Source organism: Lupinus angustifolius, chromosome LG18 (genome assembly GCF_001865875.1).
Source record: "Lupinus angustifolius cultivar Tanjil chromosome LG18, LupAngTanjil_v1.0, whole genome shotgun sequence".
In the NCBI taxonomy this organism is placed as follows: domain Eukaryota; kingdom Viridiplantae; phylum Streptophyta; class Magnoliopsida; order Fabales; family Fabaceae; genus Lupinus; species Lupinus angustifolius.
In genome coordinates this window covers 12,345,690-12,359,299 of record NC_032026.1, presented here as the reverse complement: position 1 = coordinate 12,359,299, position 13,610 = coordinate 12,345,690, and the positions used below count along the sequence as shown (strand labels likewise).

The following is a 13,610-nucleotide window of genomic DNA, read 5'->3' as shown; positions in this document are numbered from 1 at the left end:
TTGGTGGTGTTTGATTGACTTGATACATGAGGAGGTAATTTTTTAGGTACAGATTCATCCAAAACTATATGAGCCTTGATTTTTTTCTCAAAATGGTATATAGGACCCATCATCGTCAGACCCAAAAACCCTTAAAATCACCTTGGGATCCCAATTTTACCATACCAGAACAAGTCCCTTGGACAAGTGGCAAGGAAAAAAAGTCCACCATTTTTATACTTGTGTGGGTAAGAAAAAAGGTATACATTTCTTATTCACTAAACATTGTCATACTTGGTTAATTACCCAAAGAAATGTAAGAATAATGTGAAGATTTTATTTAATTGTTGTCCAAGGTTAATGTTTAAATACTATCACTTTTCTATCAAATATATAATAGCTTCTATCTTTTTTTCGAGTACATTCATAACTTGCTTATGTAATACCTATAAGATACAAGGAACTTATAGCACTTACCAGCTACCCCTATAAAAATGTTTTTTGGTACCATCAAATATTTTCTCATCCTTTTTGGGTATATAATTAATTCATTTTAGGGACATGACTACCCCTCCAACAAGTATCGCTCACAGGGATCAAATTCTTCAGCTTTTGGTCATCTGAGGATCCAATATGACATTATACCACTAGACTAACACCTTGTTGGTTATAAAAATGTATTTGATTCAAATAGTACACTGTTTATTGCTTCTAGTTCTATGTGATCATTAACAATTTTGTAAGCACCATTATGCAATAAATGATAAACACATCAGTTATGAATGATAACTCATCCTTTTCTAAATTAGAAGATATAAAAGACACAACATTAAGAGAAAGTATCATATTGAAGAAGAGTGTTTGCTCATGCCACAACATAATAAATGTGCAAGAGATTAAACAGAAGTGAAATATTGTCATTTTAGAGAATCATCTCCAGTAGAAGCCACACATAGTGGAAGTTATGTTTTTAATGGGATGCATTGAACTGCTTAAAAAGTGCATTAGTATAATGCAACTTTTACTATTACATTCTTGAATAACCTCTTTGGTCTTCGTATTGCTCCATGAATTCATCATTAAACTTTTTGAAACTGTCCATGATAGCAGGTATGTCTTCCTCAGCTGGTAAAATAGTTGTCCTCAAATGGAAGACCCTGTATGAAAGAGTTTGACATAAAGAAGCATTAGAAAGAAGAAACAGAAAAACATTGAAATGTGTTGTTTTCTTCATCATATGTGTTGTCCTACTTGAACTAATGTTTCAGAAATCTATCAAGTGCTGTCTACACAGAGTTCTTGGTAGGCCGATACATAAGGCTAGTTAGTTATGCCCTTCCTTTACGCCGCAAAAAATATTTCCATTGTTAATATTCTCTCCTAAAAAAAAACTCATTTTATTACTTCACACCCAAAAAAATATTGGACAAATTACTAATATTGCTTCATCTTAGAATTGGCATTAGGCCTAGAATCATTTTGTCACCCCACACAGAAGGCGTTGTTTCATGAACTCTGCCGAAACAATCCTATATAATTTTCTAATTAGAGGGTGTTTGGTTCATATTATTTTGTAGGCAAAACAGTTGTTGCTGCTCTAAAATGATAACCTAGGCTTGAAGGTGTTTTGCAGCAAAAGAAGTTGTTTGCTACAGCTGTTTTTGGATGAACAAATACTGAATTTTTTAAGCTGGATTTTTTAGCATTAAGGTTATCCGATAATCTCATGGAAATAATCTCTCCACTTGCGGGATGAGGTTGCATATATCAACCATTCCCAGACATCCGCTAGGTGGGAGTTTCGCACATTAGGCAGTCCTTCAAGGTTATCTGATAATCAGATTATTTTAAAATTTGAACCAAACACACTCTTAGACAAAGTTAAATCACAATCTTATCGAATGCAAATCCATGGGAGTAAGCATGTGGAGGATCACTCTTTAAGAATGGCATAGGATAAGAAAATAAATGAATAAGTATGTACCCTTCTTTCTGTCCAAATCCTGAACCAGGAACAGTGGATATACCAGTGGCTTCCACAAGCTTGATACAGTAGAAAACATCCGGAACCTTTCCAGCCTGTTTTGCAGCCTCTATAGCTCTTGGTGGAAATTTTATTTGAGGGAATGAATACATGGCACCTGAACAAAACAAAGGGAATCACTAATGATTGACCAGAGACCAGACCATAAAATATCGGCACATCAAATTCCTTCGGAACAACTAATGTTTATACCTTCTGTAAAATTACAAACAACATTTCTGCAACTGTTGAATCCATCAGTCATTATCCTCGCTCTTCTCCTCAGTGATTGGAGTATTCCTTGGCTGCATATATAGATAGTTTTTAATTCACTACATCGATAGACCATCTTTTCTTATGAGTTCAGAGGATTGGTAACATGTGGAAGAAATCCCGAGTTTCTCATATTCAAAATGACTTACTTAGACAATTAAAATTAACTGGAAGAAAATTTTGACATCTGGCAAGTTAGTCTTAGCATGATTACCTTTCCCGAAAATATTGGTCATAAGAAATATCTCCAGGTTTTGGTGGATTGACCATAAGCCCCATCTGTAGAACAAGGTAAGAGCGAGAGGGAAAGGATGAGGAAAAGGGGAGATGGGAAAGCAATCAACACCTAATGAAATGATATCTTGAACAAATATTTAGTTCAAATTAAAATATGTAAAAGAAAGACTGCTCTAACTCACAAATATTTGTGCTGAAACATTTGGACTGAGTGCTATTGATGCAACCTTATAGATCTCATCAACTGTCTGCAAAAGAAAGTAAGAATCAAAGAAAAACATCAGTAGTGTAGTTACAGCACAGATCGAAGGTCTGTTACTGTGCTTCAACACATTACATGTAAGTCTGAAGGTCCCGTGGCGAATGAGTACAAAAAACTATTATCCCGTGGCGAAAAAATTCAGTCCATTGCCATACATGTAGAACCAAGCATAAAAAATAATGGTTAACATATAATAATGTAAAATTTTGGAGCATTACTATAATTGACATCTTGATATTAATGTATGCATTTTGCATTCGTTGTTTTGAAGAAATCAACAGGAATTAGGTCTAATAATATATCTACACTCCAATTTTTACACATTGCAAGAAATATCAGCATGAAGCTCAGTAAGTGCAAGAAACTTCAGTAACACAGGCTATGAACAAGACAAACCTCTGGAGGAATGTTGGTCATTTCAAAATATCCACCCCTCTGTCCACATTCACCCCAATACCCTTTTGAAACCGTGTGAAATGAAATAAGTTGGACTTCCTTGCTCAAAGGCGGCCCCAAGTCAATCAAAACCTTTTTGTGTATAGAAAGATAATAAGATATAGTATTAGCTCAAGTTAACAACTGAGGCAAAATATCAGATTAGCAGCACAAGGTATACCTTTTTAGCACTAATGAAGGGTCGTTCGTCCTGATATATATTCTGCTGATAGACCTCATCTCCAAGCAAGACCAAATTTTCTTCATAACAAAATCGTAAAACGTCTTTCAGATTAGCTTCACTAAGGCATTGACCAGTAGGGTTTCCAGGATTGATGATCACCATTGCTTTAACCTGATCAAATTTCAATTTTTAAGAAAATTACTTGTTTCCAGCAACTAAGACATCTTATGAAATTCTCACAAGAAAAAGGATATTAAGTTTTTTAAAATCAAATTTGTATAACAAAAAACAACTCAATATTAGATGATTTCATCATTGGCAGAAAAAGGTTCCAAAAAACAGCCAAGAGATTTTACAATAACATCCATGAAGATTATTCATTAACCAAACATACACTATTATTTTGTTTCTTTTCCCTCTGTTGCATGAAACAGCCAGTTTTTTCTGGTTGACACCTTAAGAAGGAACATGAAGAAAAGTATTGACAACAGTTGATTTCAATATGAGAAGGTTCTTGTCTTCACAACAGTTCAGTGTTTTCCAAGCATTTAAGTATCTAGTTGAATAAGTTTAATCCAGAAAACGTGTTTAAATCACATTAGTAAAGACAAAACACATACATTTATCCCTTTATAGCGAGCCTGTGCAACTGATCGGCGAAGTTCATTAGTATCAAGACCCCAATTTGCTGTCTCTTCGAGATAATATGGAACAAGAGAACCACCAAGGAGAGCAATTGTTGCTGAGTAGAGCGGGTATTGTGGGACTGGAACTAAAATCTGGCAATAACAAGTGTTGGCAATTCTTTGAAATAGCACCATGAATACAGGAAACTAAATTAGTAATAAGAAAGAGACTTTATTACCCCATCCTGAAGACCTCCTATGATAGTATTTAAGATCTGCATCACACCCTTGCTGGCACCATCAGTCAGATATATGAGCTCTGGATCACTATAAATGGAGCAAGAAGCAATTAACACCTTCGCCTAAAGACTAAGAAACTGAGCTTAAGAGCCCCCATAAGAAAATGTGTTTATGATATAAAGGAGGAAAAGGAATGGGACAATAGGTAACCTTGGATAACCATCTCGCTTGTGTATGAACTCTGCCACTTCCTTCCTTATTCCTGGAATGCCTCGAGAGTCACTATAAGCACCTACAATACATCAGTTGCATTCATTAGTGGAGATTCACAGATCAAAGAAAAATATTAATTACTAAGTCTAAGGTGAAGAGTTGGTAAACCTCAATGGTATACTAGAAAGTAACAATAAGATGTTAACAAAAAATATTCTCAAGCAATTTATTGCGAAGAAATTAATATGTTTAGACTTTGATGCAAAAGGACGGTTCAGTGCACGAGGTCCCACCTAGTGAGGTCTAGAGAGAGTAGATGTACACAGCCTTACCCTTGCAAGCGGAGAGACTGTTTACAGGATTTGATCTCGTGACCTCTTGGTCACTAAGCAACAACTTTACTATTGTGCCGAGTAGAATCAAGACTTGGTTGTTTTTATAGACTTTGATGCAAAAGAAATCCCAGGGCTAAAAGGTCCTTAACAAGCAATGAAGACCTTTTCTTTTACTGGAGGTGGTGTTGTATAAACAACTAAGTCTTCAATTCCAGTTGTATTTCCATAGAAGAGCTTTTCTTCTCCCAAAAAATTAAGCTATCATGTGAAGTAATACGCATGACTTTATTATTGTATCTCTAACATACACACCCTCACGCAAATGCCCTATGGACTTGAAGCGTGGATAATGCACAAACCCATCTTAAACCATGTGCTTACGTAACCTTTATTAGAAGAGTGGGGGAAGCAACGATCCAATTCTTGGCTGCTCACTTAGTCACAAATGAATTGATACCTTCTTACCAACCAACTTTGCCAAAAGCTTAAGCTTCTAGGTGAAGGCACGTGAATGGCTTTTATTGTACATCAAACAATCAATTAAGAATGAGAAAAAACATAAAATTATCGTTCATCGCACGGTTTTTATTTTCAAAGACTATTTTTTAGTACTTCCCATGTTTTTTAAGAATTTAGAGAATACTAGTTTTCACACTAAACATAATGCGACTGATAACTGAAAAGTGATAGCCATTGCATGAGCCTTTAGGCCTCAAACCATTCTGAGGTTTTGGGAGGTCAGGTGTAAGCATCATTATCCTAGCAAGTGGAAATTGTTTCCACAATTATATACTTTGACAAGGTTACAAAGCCAACCTTATCATAAAGGCTCACTCTCTAAGAAACTGATAAACGTAATGCATAAGTGGTAAAATATAATTTTTCAAACAATGCAGCTTTTTGTTGCCAGATATTGTTTCAAGTATTAGACCCAGTGGTTAATATGTAAAACACTACCACGTTATAAAACAATGGAGATGGTTGATAAATGAATACCTAAACCACCAGAGGTCAATGAGAGATAGTGTTTAGCTCTTGCAATTGCATCAGCAGGGAATAGCAGTCCAACATTAGGATCATCAAGTAGGAATGGAGCCTGGCACAAAGCAACAACCTGCAACAGAAATTTTTCGGAGTTTAGCATAATCAACACAAAATATTTCAACACTCAACAATATAATTAGATAAGGAGTATGTTTAGCTGTTAGCATTATAAACGTTACAAGAGGCGTCTAGTATAAGTAGAAATATAATAGTTATGCCGAACCTGACGGGGGAAGCTCAATGGTTTCTGTCCCAAAGCATGTGGGTTGCCAACATTAGTGAATATAATCTGCCAAAATTTGAAAATGTGTTAGTGTAATATGATTGGAAGCAGGAGTTCAAATATAAAGACGATGGCATGGATACCAAAATCATTCTTTTGACCTATTCAGCTATAAGGAAATATAACCTGGTAGTATGCACAATAAGACTAGATTCACGTAAGCATATATAGGTAATCAAGGGAGGAGCCAAGATTTTATCCTAAAGAGTGCCAAGACAAAAGATCATACGACTTATACGTAAAAAAATTAAAAATTACTAGCACATACATATTATGTTAAACAAACTTGAAAATTAACATAATGAAGTATAAACTACTTTAAACATATCATAGATTTAAAAATGGAGATACATGAGAGAAGTATGTATTACTAAGACTCTTTTACTATGAATAAATACATTACTAATGCATACAAAATAGAAAACAAGGGGTGTCATAAAAAAATTATATAGTAAAACTAAGGGGGAAATTTGGGGGTGACCATGGCATAGGCAGGTACTCCCTGCCTCTGCCACTGTAGGTAGTACTTACTCTTTCTATTCAAATCCACTCCCATTATATGAAGGTTGACAATAACTCAAATATAAATAGGTTCTGATGGATCCTTAATATGATATTGAAGTAGAACACGACTCCTCTTCGGTTGTCATAGGCAAAATAAGCTCTTTCAGCATGGGTCAAAGAAAACCCTTCGTTTGGTGCAACAGGCTTCTATGGAGGGAGCATGTTAGGAAGTAAGTCTTACATCGCATGCCTTATTGTCTTGGGAAAGGTTTAAATAATTGTTGGGCTACTCCTTTCATTATTAATTGGTTTTGAGATGAAACCTTAACAAATTTCAAGCAGCTAAAGAGTTTGACACTAAGAAATCATTTTCTTCATTGAAGATGCTTTCCCACCATACACACGCAAAAAAACTAGAAAAAACTTTTCAAGCAAGGCATTTAAGCCATTAAGAACCAGAACTAGGTACTATTAATCAAGCTTACATTAAAGTTTAGAAAAGGAAAAGTTGTAATATGTAACATGTTACCATTATCATGCTGGCCATGTTATAAATATCTAGGATTCTAGCTACATATACAATAATTGCAAATTGTTCACCAGGGAGCACACTTATAGTTATAGGGGCCTCTAAAGATATCTGAAATCTATGAACAATTTGCTTCAATTTACTTTATACTGTTATAGCTTGCATACATCCTCTCAAAAGCCCCTCATTTATAATAGCATATAAGGGACTTTAATCAAAGGAATTTTTACGATCAAGTCCAATTTAGTATCCAATCTATAGCGAAGATGAAGAATTTTAGTTTTAATGAGGGGAAGAAATCAAATGTTTGGGAAGAAATGGAGGAAAATTAAATTAAATGAGAAGAAAGAGAAATAAATTACACGAGAGGAGGAAGTGAGAGTTTTTTTAATCAGAAAACTCAAAAGACTAACAGTAAAACAAATAAAGGTAAAAGGGACTTTTTCCATTTAATTTTTTTTAGGGTTTCACCCTTTCACTCACCTTCAACCCGGCGACCTCCACAACACCGCTATAGCGTGCGATTTGATAACTCAGGGTTCTACTTAAACAAAAATAAATTCCTGTATATAACCTGGAAAATAAATGAGATCTACCTTTTTTCCTTCCTTCTGAAGCTCAGAAGCACGAAGGTATAATTCACCTCTGACAGCATATTGAGCCTTCTTCACATTTTCATTTATTGACTCATAGTCTAAGGGCTTCGGCGGCATGGTGAGGCAAAAGACTTCTTGCAGATGTCACTGGGTAAGGAAAAAACCACAACAACCAAAAGATCAAACCAGTTGCAAACCAGAATAGTTCAAAGAGTGCAGAGAAAGGTATATAAATTACCATCCACTCATGACCAGTGACCAATGAAATAAAACAGCATAAGAATACTGTATTCTATTGCATGTGAAAGTGTGTATGGTTCAGGAACATATTGATGTCATTGCAGTCTCATTGATTATTGAATAACATGATTCAAGCGAAGTAGCTAACTATTGAAGCAAAGATTGAAATGCTTTATGCAAGTATGTCTCCATACTTAGACTTCTCTTTCTTGAGAAAAACTTGTATGAAGACGCATGCAACACGTCATATTCAGAGACAAGTGTGTTTAAATACCATATAGTACTAAATTTTTAAGGAACATAACATATTCCATAAGGTGGAAGTGGAACAAATGCAACATCAACACATTTACAAGACCATAGAAAAACAGAACTAAACCAGACCAGTAAAATCAAAAGGGTGTCTGCTAAAGAGCCTGGGCTCTTCAGTCAAATTTTGAAAATGGCGATACAAATTATGGGCTACAGAAAAATTGCATGATTACAAAGAAAATAGAAAGGACAATGAAAAAATGATACATGAAATACAACAAAGAAAATCACAGTCAAATCGTAATAAAAATCCCAATCCATTTCTGATTCCTGAAAAAACCCTTTAAGCTCGTGACTGAAAGATCATAGACAGAAAATAAAAATGGGAAAGAAGTGTCCCTCAAAGTAAAACAAACCATTTTTACCCAAAAGAAAAAAGATTCGATTTTTAGCTTTATATAGCAAGTGGGGTTACTAAATCGAGTGGAATTGAGAAATGATAACCTGTGGAACTGGTTTTGAGCTTTTGGGTATCGAGCACTGTGTTGTGGACTTCACTAGCAAATTGAGTCTAACGCCTTTGCTTGAAGGGCTAAGCGAGAAACACAAAGTTGTTCACAATGTTATATGTGTCTGACACATGAGATTGAGTTTTGATGTTTTATTTGTCTCTCTAAGGAAAAATACCTATATTATGTGGCAGTGGCAGTGGCAGTTTACTGAACACACAGTGGCATTACCTGAGCCACTGAAAAAGGTGCAAACGGATTATTGAATATTGAACTCACACTCACTATATTAAAACCAAATGGATAAGATAATGTTGATGCATGAATTGTGGACTAGATTTGGGCTAAAGGGTCTCCCAAGATAACAGGTCCATGGCTTTTTGATGAAATATATGTTTGTGCTGGAAAAAATGCACATGTGTCATTTCTCTGGTGGAGTGGTCCACGTTTGTTTGTGTTAGATTTTGAACCTTCATAACTTTATTTCTCTTTCTCTATGTGTTTACCTATTTCTCTCTCCAAGTGTTATTAAAATCATACTCGTTATTAAACCGGTCAGAGTATTAATATAATAGTATAATGGTTTAACTGGTGGTTCAGTAATTAAATTGCATGTGGTTAAACCGAACATACCAGCTTATATTTATATATATATATATATATAAACCTATAACAAAAAAAAAAATTCAAATAGGTAAATACTCAAATTTATAATCTATATTCATAATCTACTTAAAATTGACATAAACAAACAACTTTAAGTCTTTAACAAATTCAAAGTCTAAATTATAAAACATATATCAATCCAAAAGTATCACTTAACAACCACAAAATATAAATAAATGACACAAGTTCATAAGTCACTCTACAAACAAATAAATTTGGAGTTTTAACATTTAACATCAATGAGTCAAAGTTGTCTCATAGCAAGATTATATTTTTGCACCAAATCCTATCTTTAGACAATACTCCAAAATTACACAAATGTCACTGAGATTACACACGAATGTTAGAACCAAAATGTGTAATTTAAGTATGTCTTGGAAGCATGTTCCTTGAAGTGTTGTAAAAGAGTTGGAAAGATAGGTTACCTTGTAATGAGTTTTTAAGTTTAAAAAAATATATATATATATGTATAAACCGATCGGTTTAGTCAAATATCAGTCGGTTCACCGGTTTTGACCAATTTTAATACTTGGCCGGTTCATCCTTTGTACTATACTGGTTAGGGGTCCGGTTCATTAGTTTTCCGATCAAACTGGTCAATACGGTACTGTTTTTACATCATTGTAATCTCTCGTGACAATAAAAAGGTGTAATTTTGTTAATAAGTACTCTTGGTTATTATTACACTGATACATAGAAGTGTGTGTTCTTCCATCATTTATGTTTAATTATTATTGAATTTGAAAAAAAAATACAAATAAATAATGGATAATATATTTATGTGTATAAATTTTTATATTGACAATGTATCAGTATTACACTCTAAATAAAATTGTCATTTTCTTACAAAAAGAAAAGATAATGTGAACTTAAATATATAGTGTAAAAACATTGACATATAGATTGATTTAATTTTTTATGTGAGTTTTTATATATAAGGTTTGATGGGATTTATGCTAGTAATTAGAATATTAAATATAAAACTATATATTCAATATATTTATTTTTGTAAAGCTTTTTATACATGTACAATTTACGTGGATTAATCTATGAATTATGGAAAATGTGCTGTATATCTCTTTCTTAAAGTACGCTACTTTGGAGGGAGGAAATCATTTGAAGTAATTTTGTATTTTATAACTTTGATTTTGTTACTAAAAGAATGTGATTTTATGCACATGGCTAAAATAAAGTGGATAATATTTATTATTAGTTAAAATAAGAGTAAATTACACTTATATCTCCTGAGTTTTAGCGAAATTACATAAATAACTCGTCAATTTTTTACACCTACATAAACCCCTAATTTTTATATTTTCATTGCATTGACCACCATGCATCAGAAATAAGTGCAATCTTTTAAACAAAAAATGTGATAAATGTAATTAAGTTAAATAAAACATGGTATATTGTGGAGACAAGTTCAAATAATATATGAGTTGATACCTTCTTATTATTTTTGGTTCTTTACAATGTAGTATAAGAGCAATTTAAACAATATCTCTTTAGAATTGTTGATCCATTTTGTAATAAAAAAATAATAAAGTACATTGGTTTGTATATTTTTTAGATTTTTCCTCATAATATATGATGTTTTGTTTAACTTAATTGTATTTATCACATTTTTTATTTAAAAATTACACTTATTTCTCATGCAGGAGTGATCAGTGTAATAAAAGTATAAAAACTATGAGATGTTAATGTAAGTGTAAAAAGATGAGGAGTAGTTTGTGTAATTTCACTAAAACTCAGAGGTGTCAGTATAATTAATTCTTAAAATAATTATAATTTGATAGTTTAAAACTACTAATCATTATCTTAATATGATAAATTATGCTAATATAGTTTTAAGTGGGGCGATAAGGGTCCTTGCAATATTCATGCAATGTTTTTCATTTTTATGGGTTGTCAGCCTCTTGGTGGAGAAGTAGTGAAGAGCTAACATTGCATAATAAAAGTTCAGGAGCAAGAGTTGTAGATAAAAATGTATTTGAGCCTTGTTTCTCAACACTTTTACAATATTTTTTATTACTTTCATTTTAGATGATTTATTTTATGACAAAATTTATTTCCTTATCTATATCTATACTATATATAAAGGCAAAACATGGTGTAACTTTCACCATGGTGTAATTTCTATTTCCTATTTTGCCCTTCATATTATTTAATTTTTACAAAAAGACCATATAAGCATAAATAAACATCACAAACACATTAATTAACTATATCTTTCACATTAAATTGAATATTATCATAAATACATAAAAATTATAACAAATACATTCTAATTCTAAAAATAAAATATATAAAATTGAATACGTAGTACCATGTAAATTATTCAATCCATTTAAATCTAAATTTATGAATTGATATCAATTCATTCATAGATCCATTTTTGCTGAATTGATATGCAATTCATTTGATTTTTAAATTTTTTTTAAAAGAAAATCATTATTTTAAAAACCACGATTTCATGATTTCAATAAAGCATGTATCATTTTTTTAACTTCTATACTAATCTATTTACTATTTAACAAAAAAAACTATTACAACGTCAGCAATAACATATGTCAACCAAAAAAATCTTGTCATGTCAACAATGACACATGTCAATATCTTATGCTAAATTTTCCCTCTAAAAGTTCCCTAACTCTTAGTGTGCAACCTCACACATAAGATAAAAAATTTTCTTTGCTATTTGTTTCAATTTGTTTTCTATTCTTCCATATTTCCCCCTTCCACTTCATTCTAAACCATAGAATCCTCTCTCTATTTTCACTCATTATTTCATCATTTTTTCTTATATTCCACCAATTTTTTCTCTTCTTGGTTCGTATGCTGCTTCCATTTCATTTAAAAATATTCTTTTGTTACTAACCAAAGATGTATATAGTTAACTTTACAATGATTCTAGTTCTATGAATGTAGATTTGTTCTTTTTTTTTCAATTGAAGATATATCATGTTAACCAAAAAACTCTTGTCACGTCAACAATGACACATGTCAACATCTTATTCAAAATTTTACCTCTAAAAGTTCCCTACCTATTAGTGTGCAACCTCACACGTAAGATGAAAAACTTTCTTTGCTATTTGTTTCAATTTGTTTTCTATTCTTCCATATCATTTTTTTAACTTCTACACTAATCTATTCTATTTACTATTTAAAAAAAAATCTCCCTCACATACATGTGTCATCACCTCCTTTAATTGTCACATGTCACACTCACAACAAAGTTTTTCTCACTCAAACATTTCTATCACCTCCAATACACCCCACCATAATATTTATTATTATCTTTTAATACATCTATTTATCATTTCTTCTTCTTCTTTCTTCCATATTTTCTCTCTCATTTTATTACTAATTAGAGAACTTCATCTCTCTTTCACTCCTTCATTTCATTACTCTACTTTTTTTCAATCATTTTTTTCTCTTCTTGGTTTATATCATTCTTCCATTTCAAAATTTCTTATTTTAAAATGATTTTATACATGTAGATCTATTCATTGATTTTTTTCTTTGCAGATGTTGTATTAAAATCTTTTTTGTTTATTTTGTAGATATGTTATTATTGTTGGATAACTAGATGATTGAGATGTCTCTAATGACAAGGATATCGATGATAGTTCTATTTGATCTGATGTCTCTTAATTGTTTGTTCACCATTGAAGCATCATCGCAGGTTAGTTTTTGTATATCTTTTTGTTGTTTCTTTATTTGTTTATAGAATTTTCTATTCAAAATAATCATTATTGTAATGTTGAAAATGAAATGAACAGTGACGAGATCATGAAGAAGAAGAAAAACGTAAATAATCTATGACACTTTGGTATTTTCATCATTTCTCCTTAATTTTCTAAATAATTGTTAAAATGTCATTTTGCTATCTAATATTGAGCAAAAATAGCATAATATTGTTTTTATGTTTTTTTATTTTTGTTTTACATTGTGGTTCATCTATTTTATTGTACAACATGAATTATGTTACTTATGTTATGATTCATTCTTTCATTCTTCATCACGCAATCTTTCATTATTCATTACACAAATAGATAACTATAATGAATACTCGGGTTATGATTCATCAAATTTCACCCCCATTCACCAATAGGAATGTGGTTTCCTATTTGTTCTCTCACTTTCTTATTCATTCATTCTATTTCATTCCATAATTTAA

General features: G+C 32.1%; 1 protein-coding gene and 1 long non-coding RNA gene across 3 annotated transcripts; one reads left to right on the top strand and one right to left on the bottom strand.

Annotated features, from left to right (window-relative positions):
• On the bottom strand, positions 876 to 9,051 carry LOC109333110 (glutamate--glyoxylate aminotransferase 2-like). Of its 2 annotated transcripts, none has more exons than XM_019568386.1 (14): positions 8,760 to 8,913; positions 7,764 to 7,910; positions 6,075 to 6,140; positions 5,804 to 5,921; positions 4,470 to 4,551; positions 4,259 to 4,346; positions 4,014 to 4,172; positions 3,391 to 3,564; positions 3,171 to 3,302; positions 2,695 to 2,760; positions 2,490 to 2,554; positions 2,216 to 2,307; positions 1,964 to 2,120; positions 876 to 1,136 (listed from the first exon to the last, which is right to left on the bottom strand). In XM_019568386.1, the coding sequence occupies exons 2-14, from the start codon at positions 7,878 to 7,880 to the stop codon at positions 1,007 to 1,009; spliced, it is 1,446 nt and encodes a 481-aa protein (XP_019423931.1). In that variant the 5' UTR covers positions 7,881 to 7,910; positions 8,760 to 8,913; the 3' UTR covers positions 876 to 1,006. The 2 variants fall into 2 exon arrangements, with proteins under 2 accessions (XP_019423931.1, XP_019423932.1); XM_019568387.1 differs by having other exon boundaries at positions 1,007 to 1,179; positions 1,924 to 2,120; positions 8,760 to 9,051.
• On the top strand, positions 7,917 to 8,390 carry LOC109333111. Its single transcript, XR_002105981.1, has 2 exons — positions 7,917 to 8,225; positions 8,285 to 8,390. It is a non-coding gene; the product is annotated as an uncharacterized LOC109333111 (long non-coding RNA).